The 16,245-nt window shown below is 43.3% G+C and overlaps 1 protein-coding gene across 1 annotated transcript; it reads right to left on the bottom strand.

Moving 5' to 3' along the window:
* Positions 1–4,122: 4,122 nt before the first annotated feature.
* Positions 4,123–15,819, bottom strand: LOC123481718. Its single transcript, XM_045206484.1, has 3 exons — positions 15,784–15,819; positions 14,473–14,600; positions 4,123–4,935 (listed from the first exon to the last, which is right to left on the bottom strand). The coding sequence occupies exons 1-3, from the start codon at positions 15,794–15,796 to the stop codon at positions 4,123–4,125; spliced, it is 954 nt and encodes a 317-aa protein (XP_045062419.1). The 5' UTR covers positions 15,797–15,819.
* Positions 15,820–16,245: the final 426 nt, after the last annotated feature.

The raw sequence follows: 16,245 nt of genomic DNA, 5'->3' as shown, positions 1-16,245 counted from the left end.
TAACCCAGCTGGAAAGGGGACAGACATCTCTCAAAAACAGACCCCTTCTGTGGTAACAGATGGGCAATTCATAATTGAATCTAATTCCCATAAATGAAACCAATCGCCTATAGAACCCATAACCTGTATCACTAAGCACCTCATAGGGACTAGTGTACAGTCGTGGTCAAAAGTTTTGAGAATGACACAAGTATTGGTCTTCACAAAGTTTGCTGCTTCAGTGTTTTTAGATATTTTTGTCAGATGTTACTATGGTATACTGAAGTATAATTACACGCATTCCATAAGTGTCAAAGGCTTTTATTGACAATTATATTAAGTTTATGCAAAGAGTCAACATTTGCAGTGTTGACCCTTCTTTTTCAAGACCTCTGCAATCCGCCCTGGCATGCTGTCAATTAACTTCTGGGCCACATCCTGAATGATGGCAGCCCATTCTTGCATAATAAATGCTTGGAGTTTGTCAGAATTTGTGGGGTTTTGTTTGTCCACCCGCCTCTTGAGGATCGACCACAAGTTCTCAATGGGATTAAGGTCTGGGGAGTTTCCTGGCCATGGACTCAACATTTTGATGTTTTGTTCCCCGAGCCACTTAGTTATCACTTTTGCATTATGGCAAGGTGCTCCATCATGCTGGAAAAGGCATTGTTCATCACCAAACTGTTCTTGGATGGTTGGGAGAAGTTGCTCTCGGAGGATGTGTTGGTACCATTCTTTACTCATGGCTGTGTTCTCAGGCAAAATTGTGAGTGAGCCCAGTCCCTTGGCTGAGAAGCAACCCCACACATGAATGGTCTCAGGATGCTTTACTGTTGGCATGACACAGGACTGATGGTAGCACTCACCTTGTCTTCTCCGGACAAGCTTTTTTACGGATGCCCCAAACAATCGGAAAGGGGATTCATCAGAGAAAATTACTTTACCCCCAGTCCTCAGCAGTCCAATCCCTGTACCTTTGGCAGAATATCAGTCTGTCCCTGATGTTTTTCCTGGAGAGAAGTGGCTTCCTCGCTGCCCTTCTTGACACCAGGCCATCCTCCAAAAGTATTTGCCTCACTGTGCGTGCAGATGCACTCACACCTGTCTGCTGCCATTCCTGAGCAAGCTCTGCACTGGTGGTGCCCCGATCCCGCAGCTGAATCAACTTTAGGAGACAGTCCTGGCGCTTGCTGGACTTTCTTGGGTGCCCTGAAGCCTTCTTCACAACAATTGAACCTCTCTCCTTGAAGTTCTTGATGATCCGATAAATGGTTGATTTAGGTGCAATCTTACTAGCAGCAATATCCATGCCTGTGAAGCCCTTTTGTGCAAAACAATGATGACGGCACGTGTTTCCTTGCAGGTAACCAGGGTTAACAGAGGAAGAACAATGATTTCAAGCACCACCCTCCTTTTAAAGCTTCCAGTCTGTTATTCTAACTCAATCAGCATGACAGAGTGATCTCCAGCCTTGTCCTCGTCAACACTCTCACCTGTGTTAACGAGAGAATCACTGACATGATGTCAGCTGGTCCTTTTGTGGCAGGGCTGAAATGCAGTGGAAATGTTTTTGGGGAATTAAGTTCATTTTCATGGCAAAGAGGGACTTTGCAATTAATTGCAATTCATCTGATCACTCTTCCTAACATTCTGGAGTATATACAAATTGCCATCATAAAAACTGAGGCAGCAGACTTTGTGAAAATGTATATTTGTGTCATTCTCAAAACTTTTGACCACGACTGTAGACTACAGGGAGGAATCAGCAATGAATCCCAGTAATAAGCCACCTATGGGGGAGGAGTGCCTCCTTGTGGACAGAGAGAGAATTGCCCAATTTATTACTCTCCCCTCGGGAGATTGATTTACCCCTTGAACTCTGAACACCATGGAATGCGTTGTAACAGAGGGGCTTTAAACATGGACAGGCTTCTAAACTAGGTTGGAATTAATGACAATTAATCTTAGTCTTTTAATGCAGGGTTTGATCTAAACGTTAGAAAACCTTTCACGCGTGTGGACCTTCAGGTGTATCTTTAGGTTGCCAGCCCGGGCAAAGCGCATCTGACACTGGGTACAGCTGAAGCATTTCACCCCTGTACACGTTGAAAGGGGGAGTGGGTTGCGACATTTAGATTTGTCTCTAAGCTTTCCCTGTAGTCTAAGAAGTCACTAGTGTTGCCCTGCGAGTGTCCTTCTCCTAAGTGAGTCTCGTCTGCATTCCATGTCCACTTTCACGGTCTACGACCAGAACCTCCCCTTTCTTATCTAGGCACCCTTCAGAGTATACACAACTACTGTACTTGTTCCAGTCCCCTCTCATTGGATTAATCTGTCTATCTAAGCGCACAGGCACGTCACCAGGTATCATCTCTGTCTCTGTAGCGTATGAACAGGACCTGATCATTGCCACTCTGTAACGCTTCACCTGTGTCCCGATTGGACAGAACCGTCCTCGGGCTGGGTTACCGTAAAGTAAATACTCTGAGTGGGGAAAAGGAGGACAGCTCAGTCGCCCCAGCCCTGTTAAAGCCTGTGTGTCTGTCTCTGATTTGAGGACGGGGCGCAGCGTTCCACTGACCACCGTGATGCTGAGTCGGGTCCTTGACCTCTCCAGCTTGACCCCAGCACAACAGTGATTGGTTGGCCATCTCTCCATGTTTTGTGTCCCGCTGGCTTCACAAAGCTCCTGTGGCCTCCAGTGAGATGTCCTTCACCTGAGAGAGTGATTGGGGGGAAAGATGTGGTTAGGTTAGCTTCTGTCAATGCTCAACGGTATACTATTGTGTCAAAAGCTATTCCATACTATTGTCACTGTCTACAATTGGCAAGGATGTAAGGTAACACTTCTCAACTTCTTGATATATTATTTATTAAATCGATGTATTATGTTCCATGCATCACATTGTTTTCATTGAGTAAATAATAGGAAGTGCATTAAACAAGAATTCGGTTATAATATGATATTGTGTCTTTGCTCAAGACAGCCAAGTAATCAGGGGAATTATTGCATACTATCCAAAACCTGACCAAGACCCATTTCTGGATAACGAATCTGAACACGCGCAAAGGTGAACGAGGTAACAGGCCGCGCAGCCTCGGCCTTCTGCAATTTGTACCTCTTGACATGCCTCTGTATCTGTCGAGGATCTTGACACTACGCTCTCGCATTGTCCTCTCTGCGCGCCTCCCGTGCCACCTTCAGTTCCAGTAGCTGTAGTTTCCTCCGCAATGTCCTGTTTTCTTTCTGGCTTTGAGTTATTTCCAAACGAAACACTACATAGTCTTCGTCTACGAGTTTACAGATGTCTGCCACTGCTGCATTTGCTAGCACCTCCATGATGGAGGCTATTTGATTGTGAAAAACCATACAGTTAGCTGTTGTTAGCAGCTAGCTAGCGTTATCCAGATAACATCTATCAACCAAGTTCTGTCTCCAATGCGAATAAAATACTTCTGCAGTAAGTATGTGATGATGTGCAGTTAAATTAGTCATATTTTGAGCTCCAGGATTTAAATAAATGTCTAAATAACAACAATAAAAACACTAACGTGGAAATTGTTCTACAATAAAGAGAAAGGATCTTATTGGTTGGCATCATAGCTGAAAGGGTGTGCTTAAATGAAAAAGGTCTGCACGCTGTTCTTTGAATTATGGTACTGTTTATTACATTACACATCAAATCTCCCATGATCAGTATCTTTCAAGCTGAGGGCAGACATGTTTAGAAAGAACAGTGTGTTAGCAAGAATAAAGAAGAAAAGTATAGAATTACTTTATTCCATCTACATCACCTCAGTAAGGTAAATATTAAACTGTCTTTGTTTGGCCTAGGTCTCTCTAAAAACAGGTATTTACACAAGCATGTTTCAAATGACAAGTTAACAAAGGGTTAATGAAGGGTATGTGGATAATTACCCTCTTACCCCAAAACACTTCACAACTATAATATGTCAACTTAAGAATAGTTTCCAGATATCCCCTGCGTACATCTCGAGCCACACTGCTAAGATTTCTCCCGGTTGTGGACACTCCTATGTCTGATAAGGTTAGTCAGGAAGGAGAAGCTCTTGTAACACAGTTTGCACTTGAAGGGCCTCTCCTTGGTGTGAACGGTCTGGTGCTCCCTCAAATAGTCTGCCCTAGCGGAGCGCTTCCCACATGTGGGGCAGCTGTACGGCTTGTCGGGCGTCCGTCCTATTGCTCGGCCTCCCACGTTGTAACCCAATGACACCAGACGAGGTAGAAGCAGGAGCCACCACCCTCAGGTGGTTAGTCTTTGAGCTCCCTCCTTGACCTCTAGCCATTGTTTGGGTGTTGTTTAAATTGTGTGCTGTGTTATAGGCTAGGTACCTCTTGTGGTGAACGCCCATCCTGACCCGGTCTGTATTGGTGGGGTAACCATGAGGTAACTGAGGAAGGCTAGACCCAGGTCCAGGCCTTCTATGAACCCATTCACCAGGCATTAAACAAAATCCTGAAGGAGAAGACAGACTTCCTGTTAGACTCCCACCGGAGGTGTCTCCCACCACTCTCTCTGAAGGCTGAAGCCCAGGGTGACCTGCTCTGTTCATCATGGATACTGTGGATTTTGTGTCATAGGAACAGGAGGGTCTATCTCTATCAGCCCCAGGCTCTGCTTCATCCCTGCACTGAGACTGTGAAGAGAAGTGTCTGGGCTGCAGACGGGATCCCTGACTGGAGTCTCTGTCTATCTGAAGACCAGTAGGACTGAGGTTGTTTAGTCCACCTGTCCACTGGTTGTGTTCTGTGTGATGGTTGTGGTGGAGTCTCTGTCCCTCACGGTTCGGTTCTGTTTCTGACTCGGAAATGAAAAGCGACGGCTCCTGATCCAGGGTCCTGATCCGGAGCCAAGGTTTGTGACCAGCCACCTCAGAGGTCCAGTCTCGCCCGCCAGCAACACCGGATATCAGCAGGTCCTCATGGACTGCAGACTGTAAACACAAATTGTACAGAAGAGAGGTTTATATAAGAAACTCTTTGCTGTACACACAAAACATGACATGATATTATAAAATGTTAACCACAGTCAAGCCCATCTCTAACACTGGATTAATGTACCTAATAATAAGGAGCAATTTGCGTTTATCATTAAAAAAATGTCCATATGTGTTGATTCAAGAATGAAGTATGTTTTTGTTCGACTGAGATAAGGGAAACTCAGCCCCTGCAATGATACAATATTTACTCTGTGCTGACTTTCTGTATTTAATTTCAACAAAATTGTCATACACTCACATAACGTGAAGTACAGTACTTGTATTACATGAAACGATACATGTGACAAGTAGAATAATTTCCCATTATGTTAACACTATATTTTCTGTAAATCTGATACCCTCACTTTGATAAAATGAATTTTGGAATACTTTGGAAAAGGTTCAACATTACATTACACACAGCTTGACTACTTTATGTCAAGTAAACATGAATTAAGGCACTATCATTTCCTCATTATAAAACACCAGCATCAAACAACAGGACAAGGTTGTCACTTTTCATCAGTGAAGCAATTTTACAGACACCATCACATCACACCATGTTTTCCTCAGTTCACCTCATCCAGTTCCCTACTACATACATAGATTTACATGGTTATCAAAATGTCACACCAGGGTAAGCCTACACGAAACACAGCCCTTATTTTAAGTGTTTCTAAAATCCCCTATGGGAAAAATGAATGGTGGAAAAAAGATTGGAACCATTTCCCTGTTTGACCACTAGGTTCTATGGGTATTATGACACATCCACTCTATATATCCAAAACCAACAGAATGAACTACAAACAAACTAATTAGTACTACATTACATGCCACTATACTCTATACATGGACTGTGTGCATTTTCTGCTGGTGTATCCTGAGGTAGCTCCTCTCTGAGAACCTCTTCCTGCAGTGCATACAGGCGAAGGGCCTCTCTCACTTGTGGACCTTCAGGTGCATCTTCAGTTGGTGCTGGTGGGAGAACCTCTTCTCACACTGGTGGCAGCTGTAAGACCCTCTGGTACCTCTTCAGGTTGGACGAGTCAGAAACTGTCCCAGCACAGATGGCAGCCGAACAATTTATGTATATGTATACAGTTGAAGTCGGAAGTTTACATACACCTTAGCCAAATACATTTCAACTCAGTTTTTCACAATTCCTGACATTTAAGCCCAGTAAAAATTCCCTGTCTTAGGTCAGTTAGGATCACCACTTTATTTTAAGAATGTGAAATGTCAGAATAATAGTAGAGAGAATTATTTATTTCAGCTTTTATTTGTTTCATCACATTCCCACTGGGTCAGAAGTTTACATACACTCAATCAGTATTTGGTAGCGTTGCCTTTAAATTGTTTAACTTGGGTCAAATGTTTTGGGTAGCCTTCCACAAGCTTCCCACAATAAGTTGGGTGAATTATGGCCCATTCCTCATGACAGAGCTGATGTAACTGAGTCAGGTTTGTAGGCCTCCTTGCTCGCACACGCTTTTTTAGTTCTGCCCACTAATTTTCTATAGGATTGAGGTCAGGGCTTTGTGATGGCCACTCCAATACCTTGACTTTGTTGTCCTTAAGCCATTTTGCCACAACTTTGGAAGTGTGCTTGGGGTCATTGTCCATTTGGAAGACCCATTTACGACCAAGCTTTAACTTCCTGACTGATGTCTTGAGATGTTGCTTCAATATATCCACATAATTTTCCTACGTAATGATGCCATCTATTTTGTGAAGTGCGCCAGTCCCTCCTGCAGCAAAGCACCCCCACAGCATGATGCTGCCACCCCCGTGTTTCACAGTTGGGATGGTGTTCTCTGGCTTGCAAGTAACCCCCTTTTTCCTCCAAACATAACGATGGTAATTCTGGCCAAACAGTTCTATTTTTGTTTCATCAGACCAGAGGACATTTTTCCAAAAAGTACAATCTTTGTCCCCATGTGCAGTTGCAAACTGTAGTCTGGCTTATCTATGCCAGTTTTGGAGCAGTGGCTTCTTCCTTGCTGAGCGGCCTTTCAGGTTATGTCGATATAGGACTCGTTTTACTGTGGATATAGATACTTTTGTACCTGTTTCCTCCAGCATCTTCTCAAGGTCCTTTGCTGTTGTTCTGGGATTTATTTGCACTTCTCGAACCAAAGTACGTTCATCTCTAGGAGACAGAACGCGTCTCCTTCCTGAGTGGTATGACGGCTGCGTGGTCCAATGGTGTTTATACTTGCATACTTTTGTTTGTACAGATGAACATGGTACCTTCAGGCGTTTGGAAATTGCTTCCAAGGATGAACCAGACTTGTGGAGGTCTACAATTTTTTTCCTGAGGTCTTGGCTGATTTGTTTTTATTTTCCCATGATGTGAAGCAAAGAGGCACAGAGTTTGAAGGTAGGCCTTGAAATACATCCACAGGTACACCTCCAATTGACTCAAATGATGTCAATTAGCCTATCAGAAGCTTCTAAAGCCATGACATCATTTTCTGGAATTTTCCAAGCTGTTTAAAGGCACAGTCAACTTAGTGTATGTAAACTTCTGACCCACTGGAATTGTGATACAGTGAATTATAAGTGAAATTATCTGTCTGTAAACAATTGTTGGAAATATTACTTGTGTCATGCACAAAGTAGATGTCCTAACAGACTTGACAAAACTATAGTTTGTTAACAAGACATTTGTGGAGTGGTTGAAAAACAAGTTTTAATGACTCCAACCTAAGTGTATGTAAACTTCCGACTTCAACTGTATATATATATATATATACAGTGGGGAGAACAAGTATTTGATACACTGCCGATTTTGCAGGTTTTCCTACTTACAAAGCATGTAGAGGTCTGTAATTTTTATCATAGGTACACTTATACTGTGAGAGACGGAATCTAAAACAAAAATCCAGAAAATCACATTGTATGATTTTTAAGTAATTAATTTGCATTTTATTGCATGACATAAGTATTTGATGCTACAGATTCACATCAGAAAAGCAGAACTTAATATTTGGTACAGAAACCTTTGTTTGTAATTACAGAGATCATACGTTTCCTGTAGGTCTTGACCAGGTTTGCACACACTGCAGCAGGGATTTTGGCCCACTCCTCCATACAGACCTTCTCCAGATCCTTCAGGTTTCGGGGCTGTCGCTGGGCAATACAGACTTTCAGCTCCCTCCAAAGATGTTCTATTGGGTTCAGGTCTGGAGACTGGCTAGGCCACTCCAGGACCTTGAGATGCTTCTTACGGAGCCACTCCTTAGTTGCCCTGGCTGTGTGTTTCGGGTCGTTGTCATGCTGGAAGAACCAGCCACGACCCATCTTCAATGCTCTTACTGAGGGAAGGAGGTTGTTGGCCAAGATCTCGCGATACATGGCCCCATCCATCCTCCCCTCAATACGGTGCAGTCGTCCTGTCCCCTTTGCAGAAAAGCATCCCCAAAGAATGATGTTTCCACCTCCATGCTTCACGGTTGGGATGGTGTTCTTGGGGTTGTACTCATCCTTCTTCTTCCTCCAAACACGGCGAGTGGAGTTTAGACCAAAAAGCTCTATTTTTGTCTCATCAGACCACATGACCTTCACCCATTCCTCCTCTGGATCATCCAGATGGTCATTGGCAAACGTCAGACGGGCCTGGACATGCACTGGCTTGAGCAGGGGGACCTTGCGTGCGCTGCATGATTTTAATCCATGACGGCGTAGTGTGTTACTAATGGTTTTCTTTGAGACTGTGGTCCCAGCTCTCTTCAGGTCATTGACCAGGTCCTGCCGTGTAGTTCTGGGCTGATCCCTCACCTTCCTCATGATCATTGATGCCCCACGAGGTGAGATCTTGCATGGAGCCCCAGACCGAGGGTGATTGACCGCCATCTTGAACTTCTTCCATTTTCTAATAATTGCGCCAACAGTTGTTGCCTTCTCACCAAGCTGCTTGCCTATTGTCCTGTAGCCCATCCCAGCCTTGTGCAGGTCTACAATTTTATCCCTGATGTCCTTACACAGCTCTCTGGTCATGGCCATTGTAGAGAGGTTGGAGTCTGTTTGATTGAGTGTGTGGACAGGTGTCTTTTATACAGGTGATTGAAACAGGTGCAGTTATACAGGTAATGAGTGGAGAACAGGAGGGCTTCTTAAAAACTAACAGGTCTGTGAAGCGGAATTCACTGGTTGGTAGGTGATCAAATACTTATGTCATGCAATAAAATGCAAATTAATTACTTAAAAATCATATAATGTGATTTTCTGAATTTTTGTGTTAGATTCCATCTCTCACAGTTGAAGTGTACCTATGATAAAAAATTACAGACCTCTACATGCTTTGTAAGTAGGAAAACCTGCTACAGTGGGGGAAAAAAGTATTTAGTCAGCCACCAATTGTGCAAGTTCTCCCACTTAAAAAGATGAGAGAGGCCTGTAATTTTCATCATAGGTACACGTCAACTATGACAGACAAATAGAGAATTTTTTCCCCAGAAAATCACATTGTAGGATTTTTAATGAATTTATTTGCAAATTATGGTGGAAAATAAGTATTTGGTCAATAACAAAAGTTTCTCAATACTTTGTTATATACCCTTTGTTGGCAATGACACGGGTCAAACGTTTTCTGTAAGTCTTCACAAGGTTTTCACACACTGTTGCTGGTATTTTGGCCCATTCCTCCATGCAGATCTCCTCTAGAGCAGTGATGTTTTGGGGCTGTCGCTGGGCAACACGGACTTTCAACTCCCTCCAAAGATTTTCTATGGGGTTGAGATCTGGAGACTGGCTAGGCCACTCCAGGACCTTGAAATGCTTCTTACGAAGCCACTCCTTCGTTGCCCGGGCGGTGTGTTTGGGATCATTGTCATGCTGAAAGACCCAGCCACGTTTCATCTTCAATGCCCTTGCTGATGGAAGGAGGTTTTCACTCAAAATTTCACGATACATGGCCCCATTCATTCTTTCCTTTACACGGATCAGTCGTCCTGGTCCCTTTGCAGAAAAACAGCCCCAAAGCATGATGTTTCCACCCCCATGCTTCACAGTAGGTATGGTGTTCTTTGGATGCAACTCAGCATTCTTTGTCCTCCAAACACGACGAGTTGAGTTTTTACCAAAAAGTTATATTTTGGTTTCATCTGACCATATGACATTCTCCCAATCCTCTTCTGGATCATCCAAATGCACTCTAGCAAACTACAGACAGGCCTGGACATGTACTCGCTTAAGCAGGGGGACACGTTTTGCACTGCAGGATTTGAGTCCCTGGCGGCGTAGTGTGTTACTGATGGTAGGCTTTGTTACTTTGATCCCAGCTCTCTGCAGGTCATTCACTAGGTCCCCCCGTGTGGTTCTGGGATTTTTGCTCACCGTTCTTGTGATCATTTTGACCCCACGGGGTGAGATCTTGCGTGGAGCCCCAGATCGAGGGAGATTATCAGTGGTCTTGTATGTCTTCCATTTCCTAATAATTGCTCCCACAGTTGATTTCTTCAAACCAAGCTGCTTACCTATTGCAGATTCAGTCTTCCCAGCCTGGTGCAGGTCTACAATTTTGTTTCTGGTGTCCTTTGACAGCTCTTTGGTCTTGGCCATAGTGGAGTTTGGAGTGTGACTGTTTGAGGTTGTGGACAGGTGTCTTTTATACTGATAACAAGTTCAAACAGGTGCCATTAATACAGGTAACGAGTGGAGGACAGAGGAGCCTCTTAAAGAAGAAGTTACAGGTCTGTGAGAGCCAGAAATCTTGCTTGTTTGTAGGTGACCAAATACTTATTTTCCACCATAATTTGCAAATAAATTCATTAAAAATCCTACAATGTGATTTTCTGGATTTTTTATTTGTCTGTCATAGTTGACATGTACCTATGATGAAAATTACAGGCCTCTCTCATCTTTTTTAAGTGGGAGAACTTGCACAATTGGTGGCTGACTAAATACTTTTTTTCCCCACTGTAAATCGGCAGTGTATCAAATACTTGTTCTCCCCACTGTATATATATATATATATATATATATAAATTATATAGCCTCCTACTGTTATTTTATTTTACTGCTGCTCTTTAATAATTTGCTATTTTTTATTTATCTATTTTTTTCTTTAAAACTGCATTGTTGGTTAAGGGCTTGTAAGTAAGCATTTCACTGTAATGTCTACACCTGTTGTATTTGGTGCATGTGGCAAATAACATTTGATTTGATTTGATCCTCTGGTGGATCTCCACCTGTTTGGGGAAAATGAAATCTTTCTCACAGAACAAACACGGGAAGCGCTTCTCTTTTATGCCGCCTCCTTTACTGATTACGTTTGTACTACTGTCATTTGTCAATGGGCTTGTGTAGCCATTTAGTGTTGAGGAACTGGCATTGTCTGAGGTCTGGTTTAACATAAGGAGAGTGTGAGGAGGATGAAGGCCAGGGAGTGTCTGTGTTGTCGCAGGGTCCATATTCCAGTTGATACATCTTATAGAAGGCAGGCTGAAGGAATTTTTTCGCAATAATCTCTCGTGACCCCACCCCACCCCAAATATAATGACACAACCTTAAAATCAGTATATTTCAATTTTTACATCAACAAATAACTTGAAATTCATTACATTTTCATCTCTTAACAAAATGAAAAGAAACCAATAAATACATTTACTCATTAAAATTGTATTTTTCAAATTATCTTTCTCAAAAATGTTTGTATATTGTCCCATACAATAAACTGTACTCTCCATTTTTTGTCCAAAAAAACGAATACAAAAAATTCATTTAAAAACAAATATTGGCGACCCCACTTCAGTTGTTAGGGGGTTAACCTGAGGCGCCATCAGTCTCTCTGAATCTAGGACGGAGTCTGTGTCCATTCTCTCCAGCCACATACGGACACATCCCCGTCCCCGCAGACCAAATCTACACCTTGCCCTGGTGTCAGCCAGTCTGTTGTCATGGAGACTAAGATTAGGGATGGGCACGTTATTAGAATATTTGAATATTCGATTACTTGGGAAAGTATTCATTTTTGAGAGAGAAAAAATCTAGGTCTATTTTAACAATAAAAAGGCTTTATCTAAAATGAAATACAATTATTTACGTGATATTGCTACATAGCCTACAATGATAGACCATTACATAAAAAATATACACTACCAGTCAAAAGTTTGGACACACCTACTCATTCAAGGGTTTTTCTTTATTTTTACTATTTTTTACATTGTGACAAGGTAGGGAGGTATACAGAAGATAGCCCTATTTGGTAAAAAAAACAAGTCCATATTATGGCAAGAACAGCTCAAATAAGCAAAGAGAAACGGCAGTCCATCATTACTTTAAGACATGAAGGTCAGTCAATACGGAACATTTCAAGAGCTTTGAAAGTGCAGTCACAAAAACCATCAGGTCCTATGATGAAACTGGCTCTCATGAGGACCGCCACAGGAATGGAAGACCCAGAGTTTACTCTGCTGCAGAGGATAAGTTCATTAGAGTTACCAGCCTCAGAAATTGCAGCCCAAATAAATGCTTCACATAGTTCAAGCCACAGACACATCTCAACATCAACTGTTCAGAGGGGACTGTGTGAATCAGGCCTTCATGGTCGAATTCCTGCAAAGAAACCACTACTAAAGGACACCAATAATAAGAAGAGACCTGCTTGGGCCAAGAAACACGAGCAAAGGACATTAGACCGGTGGAAATGTGTCCTTTGGTCTGGAGTCCAAATTGGAGATTTTTGGTTCCAAACGCTGTGTCTTTGTGAGATGCGGTGTGGGTAAACGAATGATCTCTGCATGTGTAGTTCCCACCGTAAAGCATGGAGAGGAGGAGGTGGCCTCCCGAGTGGCGCAGTGGTCTAAGGCACTGCATCGCAGTGCTAGCTGTGCCACTAGAGATTCTGGTTCGAATCCAGGCTCTGTCGTAGCCGGCAGCGACCGGGAGACCCATGGGGCGGCGCACAATTGGCCCAGCGTCGTTCAGGGTAGGGGAGGGAATGGCCAGCAGGGATGTAGCTCAGTTGGTAGAGCATGGCATTTGCAACGCCAGGGTTGTGGGTTCGATTCCCACAGGGGGGCCAGTATGAAAATTTTTTATAATAATGTGTGCACTCACTAACTGTAAGTCGTCTGCTAAATGACTAAAATGTAAATGTAAAAATGTGTTATGGTGTGGGGATGCTTTGCTGGTGACAATGTCTGTGATTTATTTAGAATTCAAGGCACACTTAACCAGCATGGCTACCACAGCATTCTGCAGCGATACGCCATCCCATCTGGTTTGGGCTTAGTGGGACTATCATTAGTTTTTTAACAGGACAATGACCCAACACACCTCCAGGCTGTGTAAGGGCTATTTTACCAAGAAGGAGAGTGATGGAGTGCTGCATCAGATGACCTGGCCTCCACAATCCCCCGACCTCAACCCAATTGAGATGGTTTGGGATGAGTTGGACGGCAGAGTGAAGGAAAAGCAGCCAACAAGTGCTCAGCAAATGTGGGAACTCCTTCAAGACTGTTGGAAAAGCATTCCAGGTGAAGCTGGTTGAGACAATGCCAAGAGTGTGAAAAGCAGTCATCAAGGCAAAGGGTGGCTATTTGAAGAATCTGAAGAATCTCTATTTTGATTTGTTCAACACTGGTTACTACATATGTGTTATTTCATAGTTCTGATGTCTTCACTATTATTCTACAATGTAGAAAATAGTAAAAATAAAGAAAAACCCTTGAATGAGTAGGTGTGTCCAAACTTTTGACTTGTACTGTATATACGTTTTTTTATGAGTGCGCCCTATAAAAAAGACACACCGGTAGACCACACACACGTTTCACAGGTGTAGCTTGTTGTTATTGTCATAAGTCAAAGCGGCGCTACATTCTGAGGCTCCATTTGTAGCAAGTGAAGTGGGAGATTTCTAATCAATGCAAAATGGAATAAAAATTACATAATTAAGTTGGCTAAATGAGGAGTAGGCTACACTGATCATCCAACAGGTAGGCTGTTGTTTCATATGAATAGAGTTGTAGACAAGTACAGGGAGCGCAGCAAAATAGCTTCAATTGGCCTTGCTGCTTAGCTAACTTAGCTGACTGCTGTAGCTAGCTAGCTTTTATACAAACGATTTGATGCAGTCAAGATAGGCACTACCAGATGGTATGATAGATAACCTATGTCAGCAACAAGTTTGTCTAACCAGCGCGAGTCTGTTTGGCTATTTTCTCTCTCTCTCTCTCTCTCTCCATGCCAGACACATAGACTGTCACACACACAGGCCCCTGCTCCTCTCTCGCCCCTCCCTCACCCTTCTGCGAAACAAGCAGAGCGCAGCGAACTGGCAAGAAAAAAAATATAGATGTTTTCTTTAAAACAATTTTTTCCGTCTATCCACATATTCAAAAAAATATCATGATATTATTTGAATAGTGAAATCATTTCAAATGCCCATTCCTAACTAAGATTGGATGTTGTTTTGTGTTTGACTGACTGTTTCTGGTTAACAGTGTTTTTTCCCAGCCCAGAGTTGAGGATGCTGTCCCATCTACTGACCTCCACTATGTCGCCTCTGGTCCTTGCCTGTTCGGTGATGTTGTCCCCCGGGCCCCTGGCTGCACCGGCCTGGTTCTGGGAATCCAAGATGGCCGCCCAGTCTTCTCTGTTAGCCTCCAGCCAACCACCTACAGGAAGATGTTACAAAATAGACTTTACAAACATGGCAGAGAACTCTACATATGAAGTTAAATGGAAGAAGTTTGGAACTACCAAGACTCTTCCTAGAACTGGCCGCCCGGCCAAACTGAGCAATCGGGGGAGAAGGGCCTTGGTCAGGGAGGTGACCAAGAACCCGATGGTCACTCTGACAGTACTCCAGAGTTCCTCTGTGGCGATGGGAGAACCTTCCAGAAGAACAACCATCTCTGCAGCACTCCACCAATCAGGCCTTTATGGTAGAGTGGCCAGACGGAAGCCACTCCTCAGGAAAAGGCACATGACAGCCTGCTTGGAGTTTGCCAAAAGGCACCTAAAGGACTCTCAGACCATGAGAAACAAGATTCCCTGGTTTGATGAAACCAAGATTGAACTCTTTGGCCTGAATGCCAAGCGTCACGTCTGGAGGAAACCAGGCACTGCTCATCACCTGGCCAATACCATCCCTACGGTGAAGCATGGGGGTGGCAGCATCATGCTGTGGGGATGTTTTTCAGCGGCAGGGACTGGGAGACTAGCCAGGATCGAGGGAAAGATGAACGGAGCAAATTACAGAGAGTGCCTTGATGAAAACCTGCTCCAGAGCACTCAGGACCTCAGACTGGGGCGAAGGTTCACCTTCCAGCAGGACAACGACCCTAAGCACACAGCCAAGACAACGCAGGAGTGGCTTTGGGACAAGTCTCTGAATGTCCTTGAGTGGCCCAGCCAGAGCCCGGACTTGAACCAAATCAAACATCTCTGAAGAGACCTGAATATAGCTGTGCAGCAACGCTCCCCATCCAACCTGACAGAGCTTGAGAGGATCTGCAGAGAAGAATGGGAGAAACTCCCCAAATACAGGTGTGCCAAGCTTGTAGTGTCATACCCAAGAAGACTCAAGGCTGTAATAGCTGCCAAAGGTGCTTCAACAAAGTACTGAGTAAAGGGTCTGAATACTTATGTAAATGTAATATTTAAACAACAACAAAATATATATATTTGCAAACATTTCTAAACGTGTTTCTGCTTTGTCATTATGGGGTATAATGTGTAGACTGATGAGGGAAAAAAATTATTTAATCCATTTTAGAATAAGGCTGTAATATAACAAAATGTAGAAAAGGTGAAGGGGTCTGAGTACTTTCTGAATGCACTGTATGTCTCCCTTACCTTGCTCCCCCATCTTTAGTCCACTCAGCAGGTCAATGCTCTCTGGTCTGTCTTCTATTGTCTCCTCTTTGACTAGCAGCAGATCAGGCTTCCCATCCTCCATGTCTACTGACTGTAAGAGATACAGAGTGAGAGGATGTTGGATCAAGAAATCTGATATGAGCACCCTGCTATGGAGCATCTTCTGATTGAGCAATGAGGGATTGCTATGTGTATTATGCAAACATGGTAGTTGATTTGATTGCTTGACACCCTTTAATGGTTTGATAATTTAAAGGCATGGTCCCACACTTTAAGGTCAACTGCCCCTTAGAACCAACTTCTCTGGTTTTAAACGGCCTATGTGGCATCGATATGACTCAGAAACATTAATTATAGTCTCGAAATTGACTACAAAGTGTAAATATGATAATTCTGGTCATAGAGTCAGTCTCGTCCAAAAGTGAGTTTTGTTAGAGAGTT

Source organism: Coregonus clupeaformis, chromosome 23 (genome assembly GCF_020615455.1).
Source record: "Coregonus clupeaformis isolate EN_2021a chromosome 23, ASM2061545v1, whole genome shotgun sequence".
NCBI lineage: Eukaryota > Metazoa > Chordata > Actinopteri > Salmoniformes > Salmonidae > Coregonus > Coregonus clupeaformis.
This window is presented reverse-complemented; position numbering and strand designations above follow the sequence as displayed.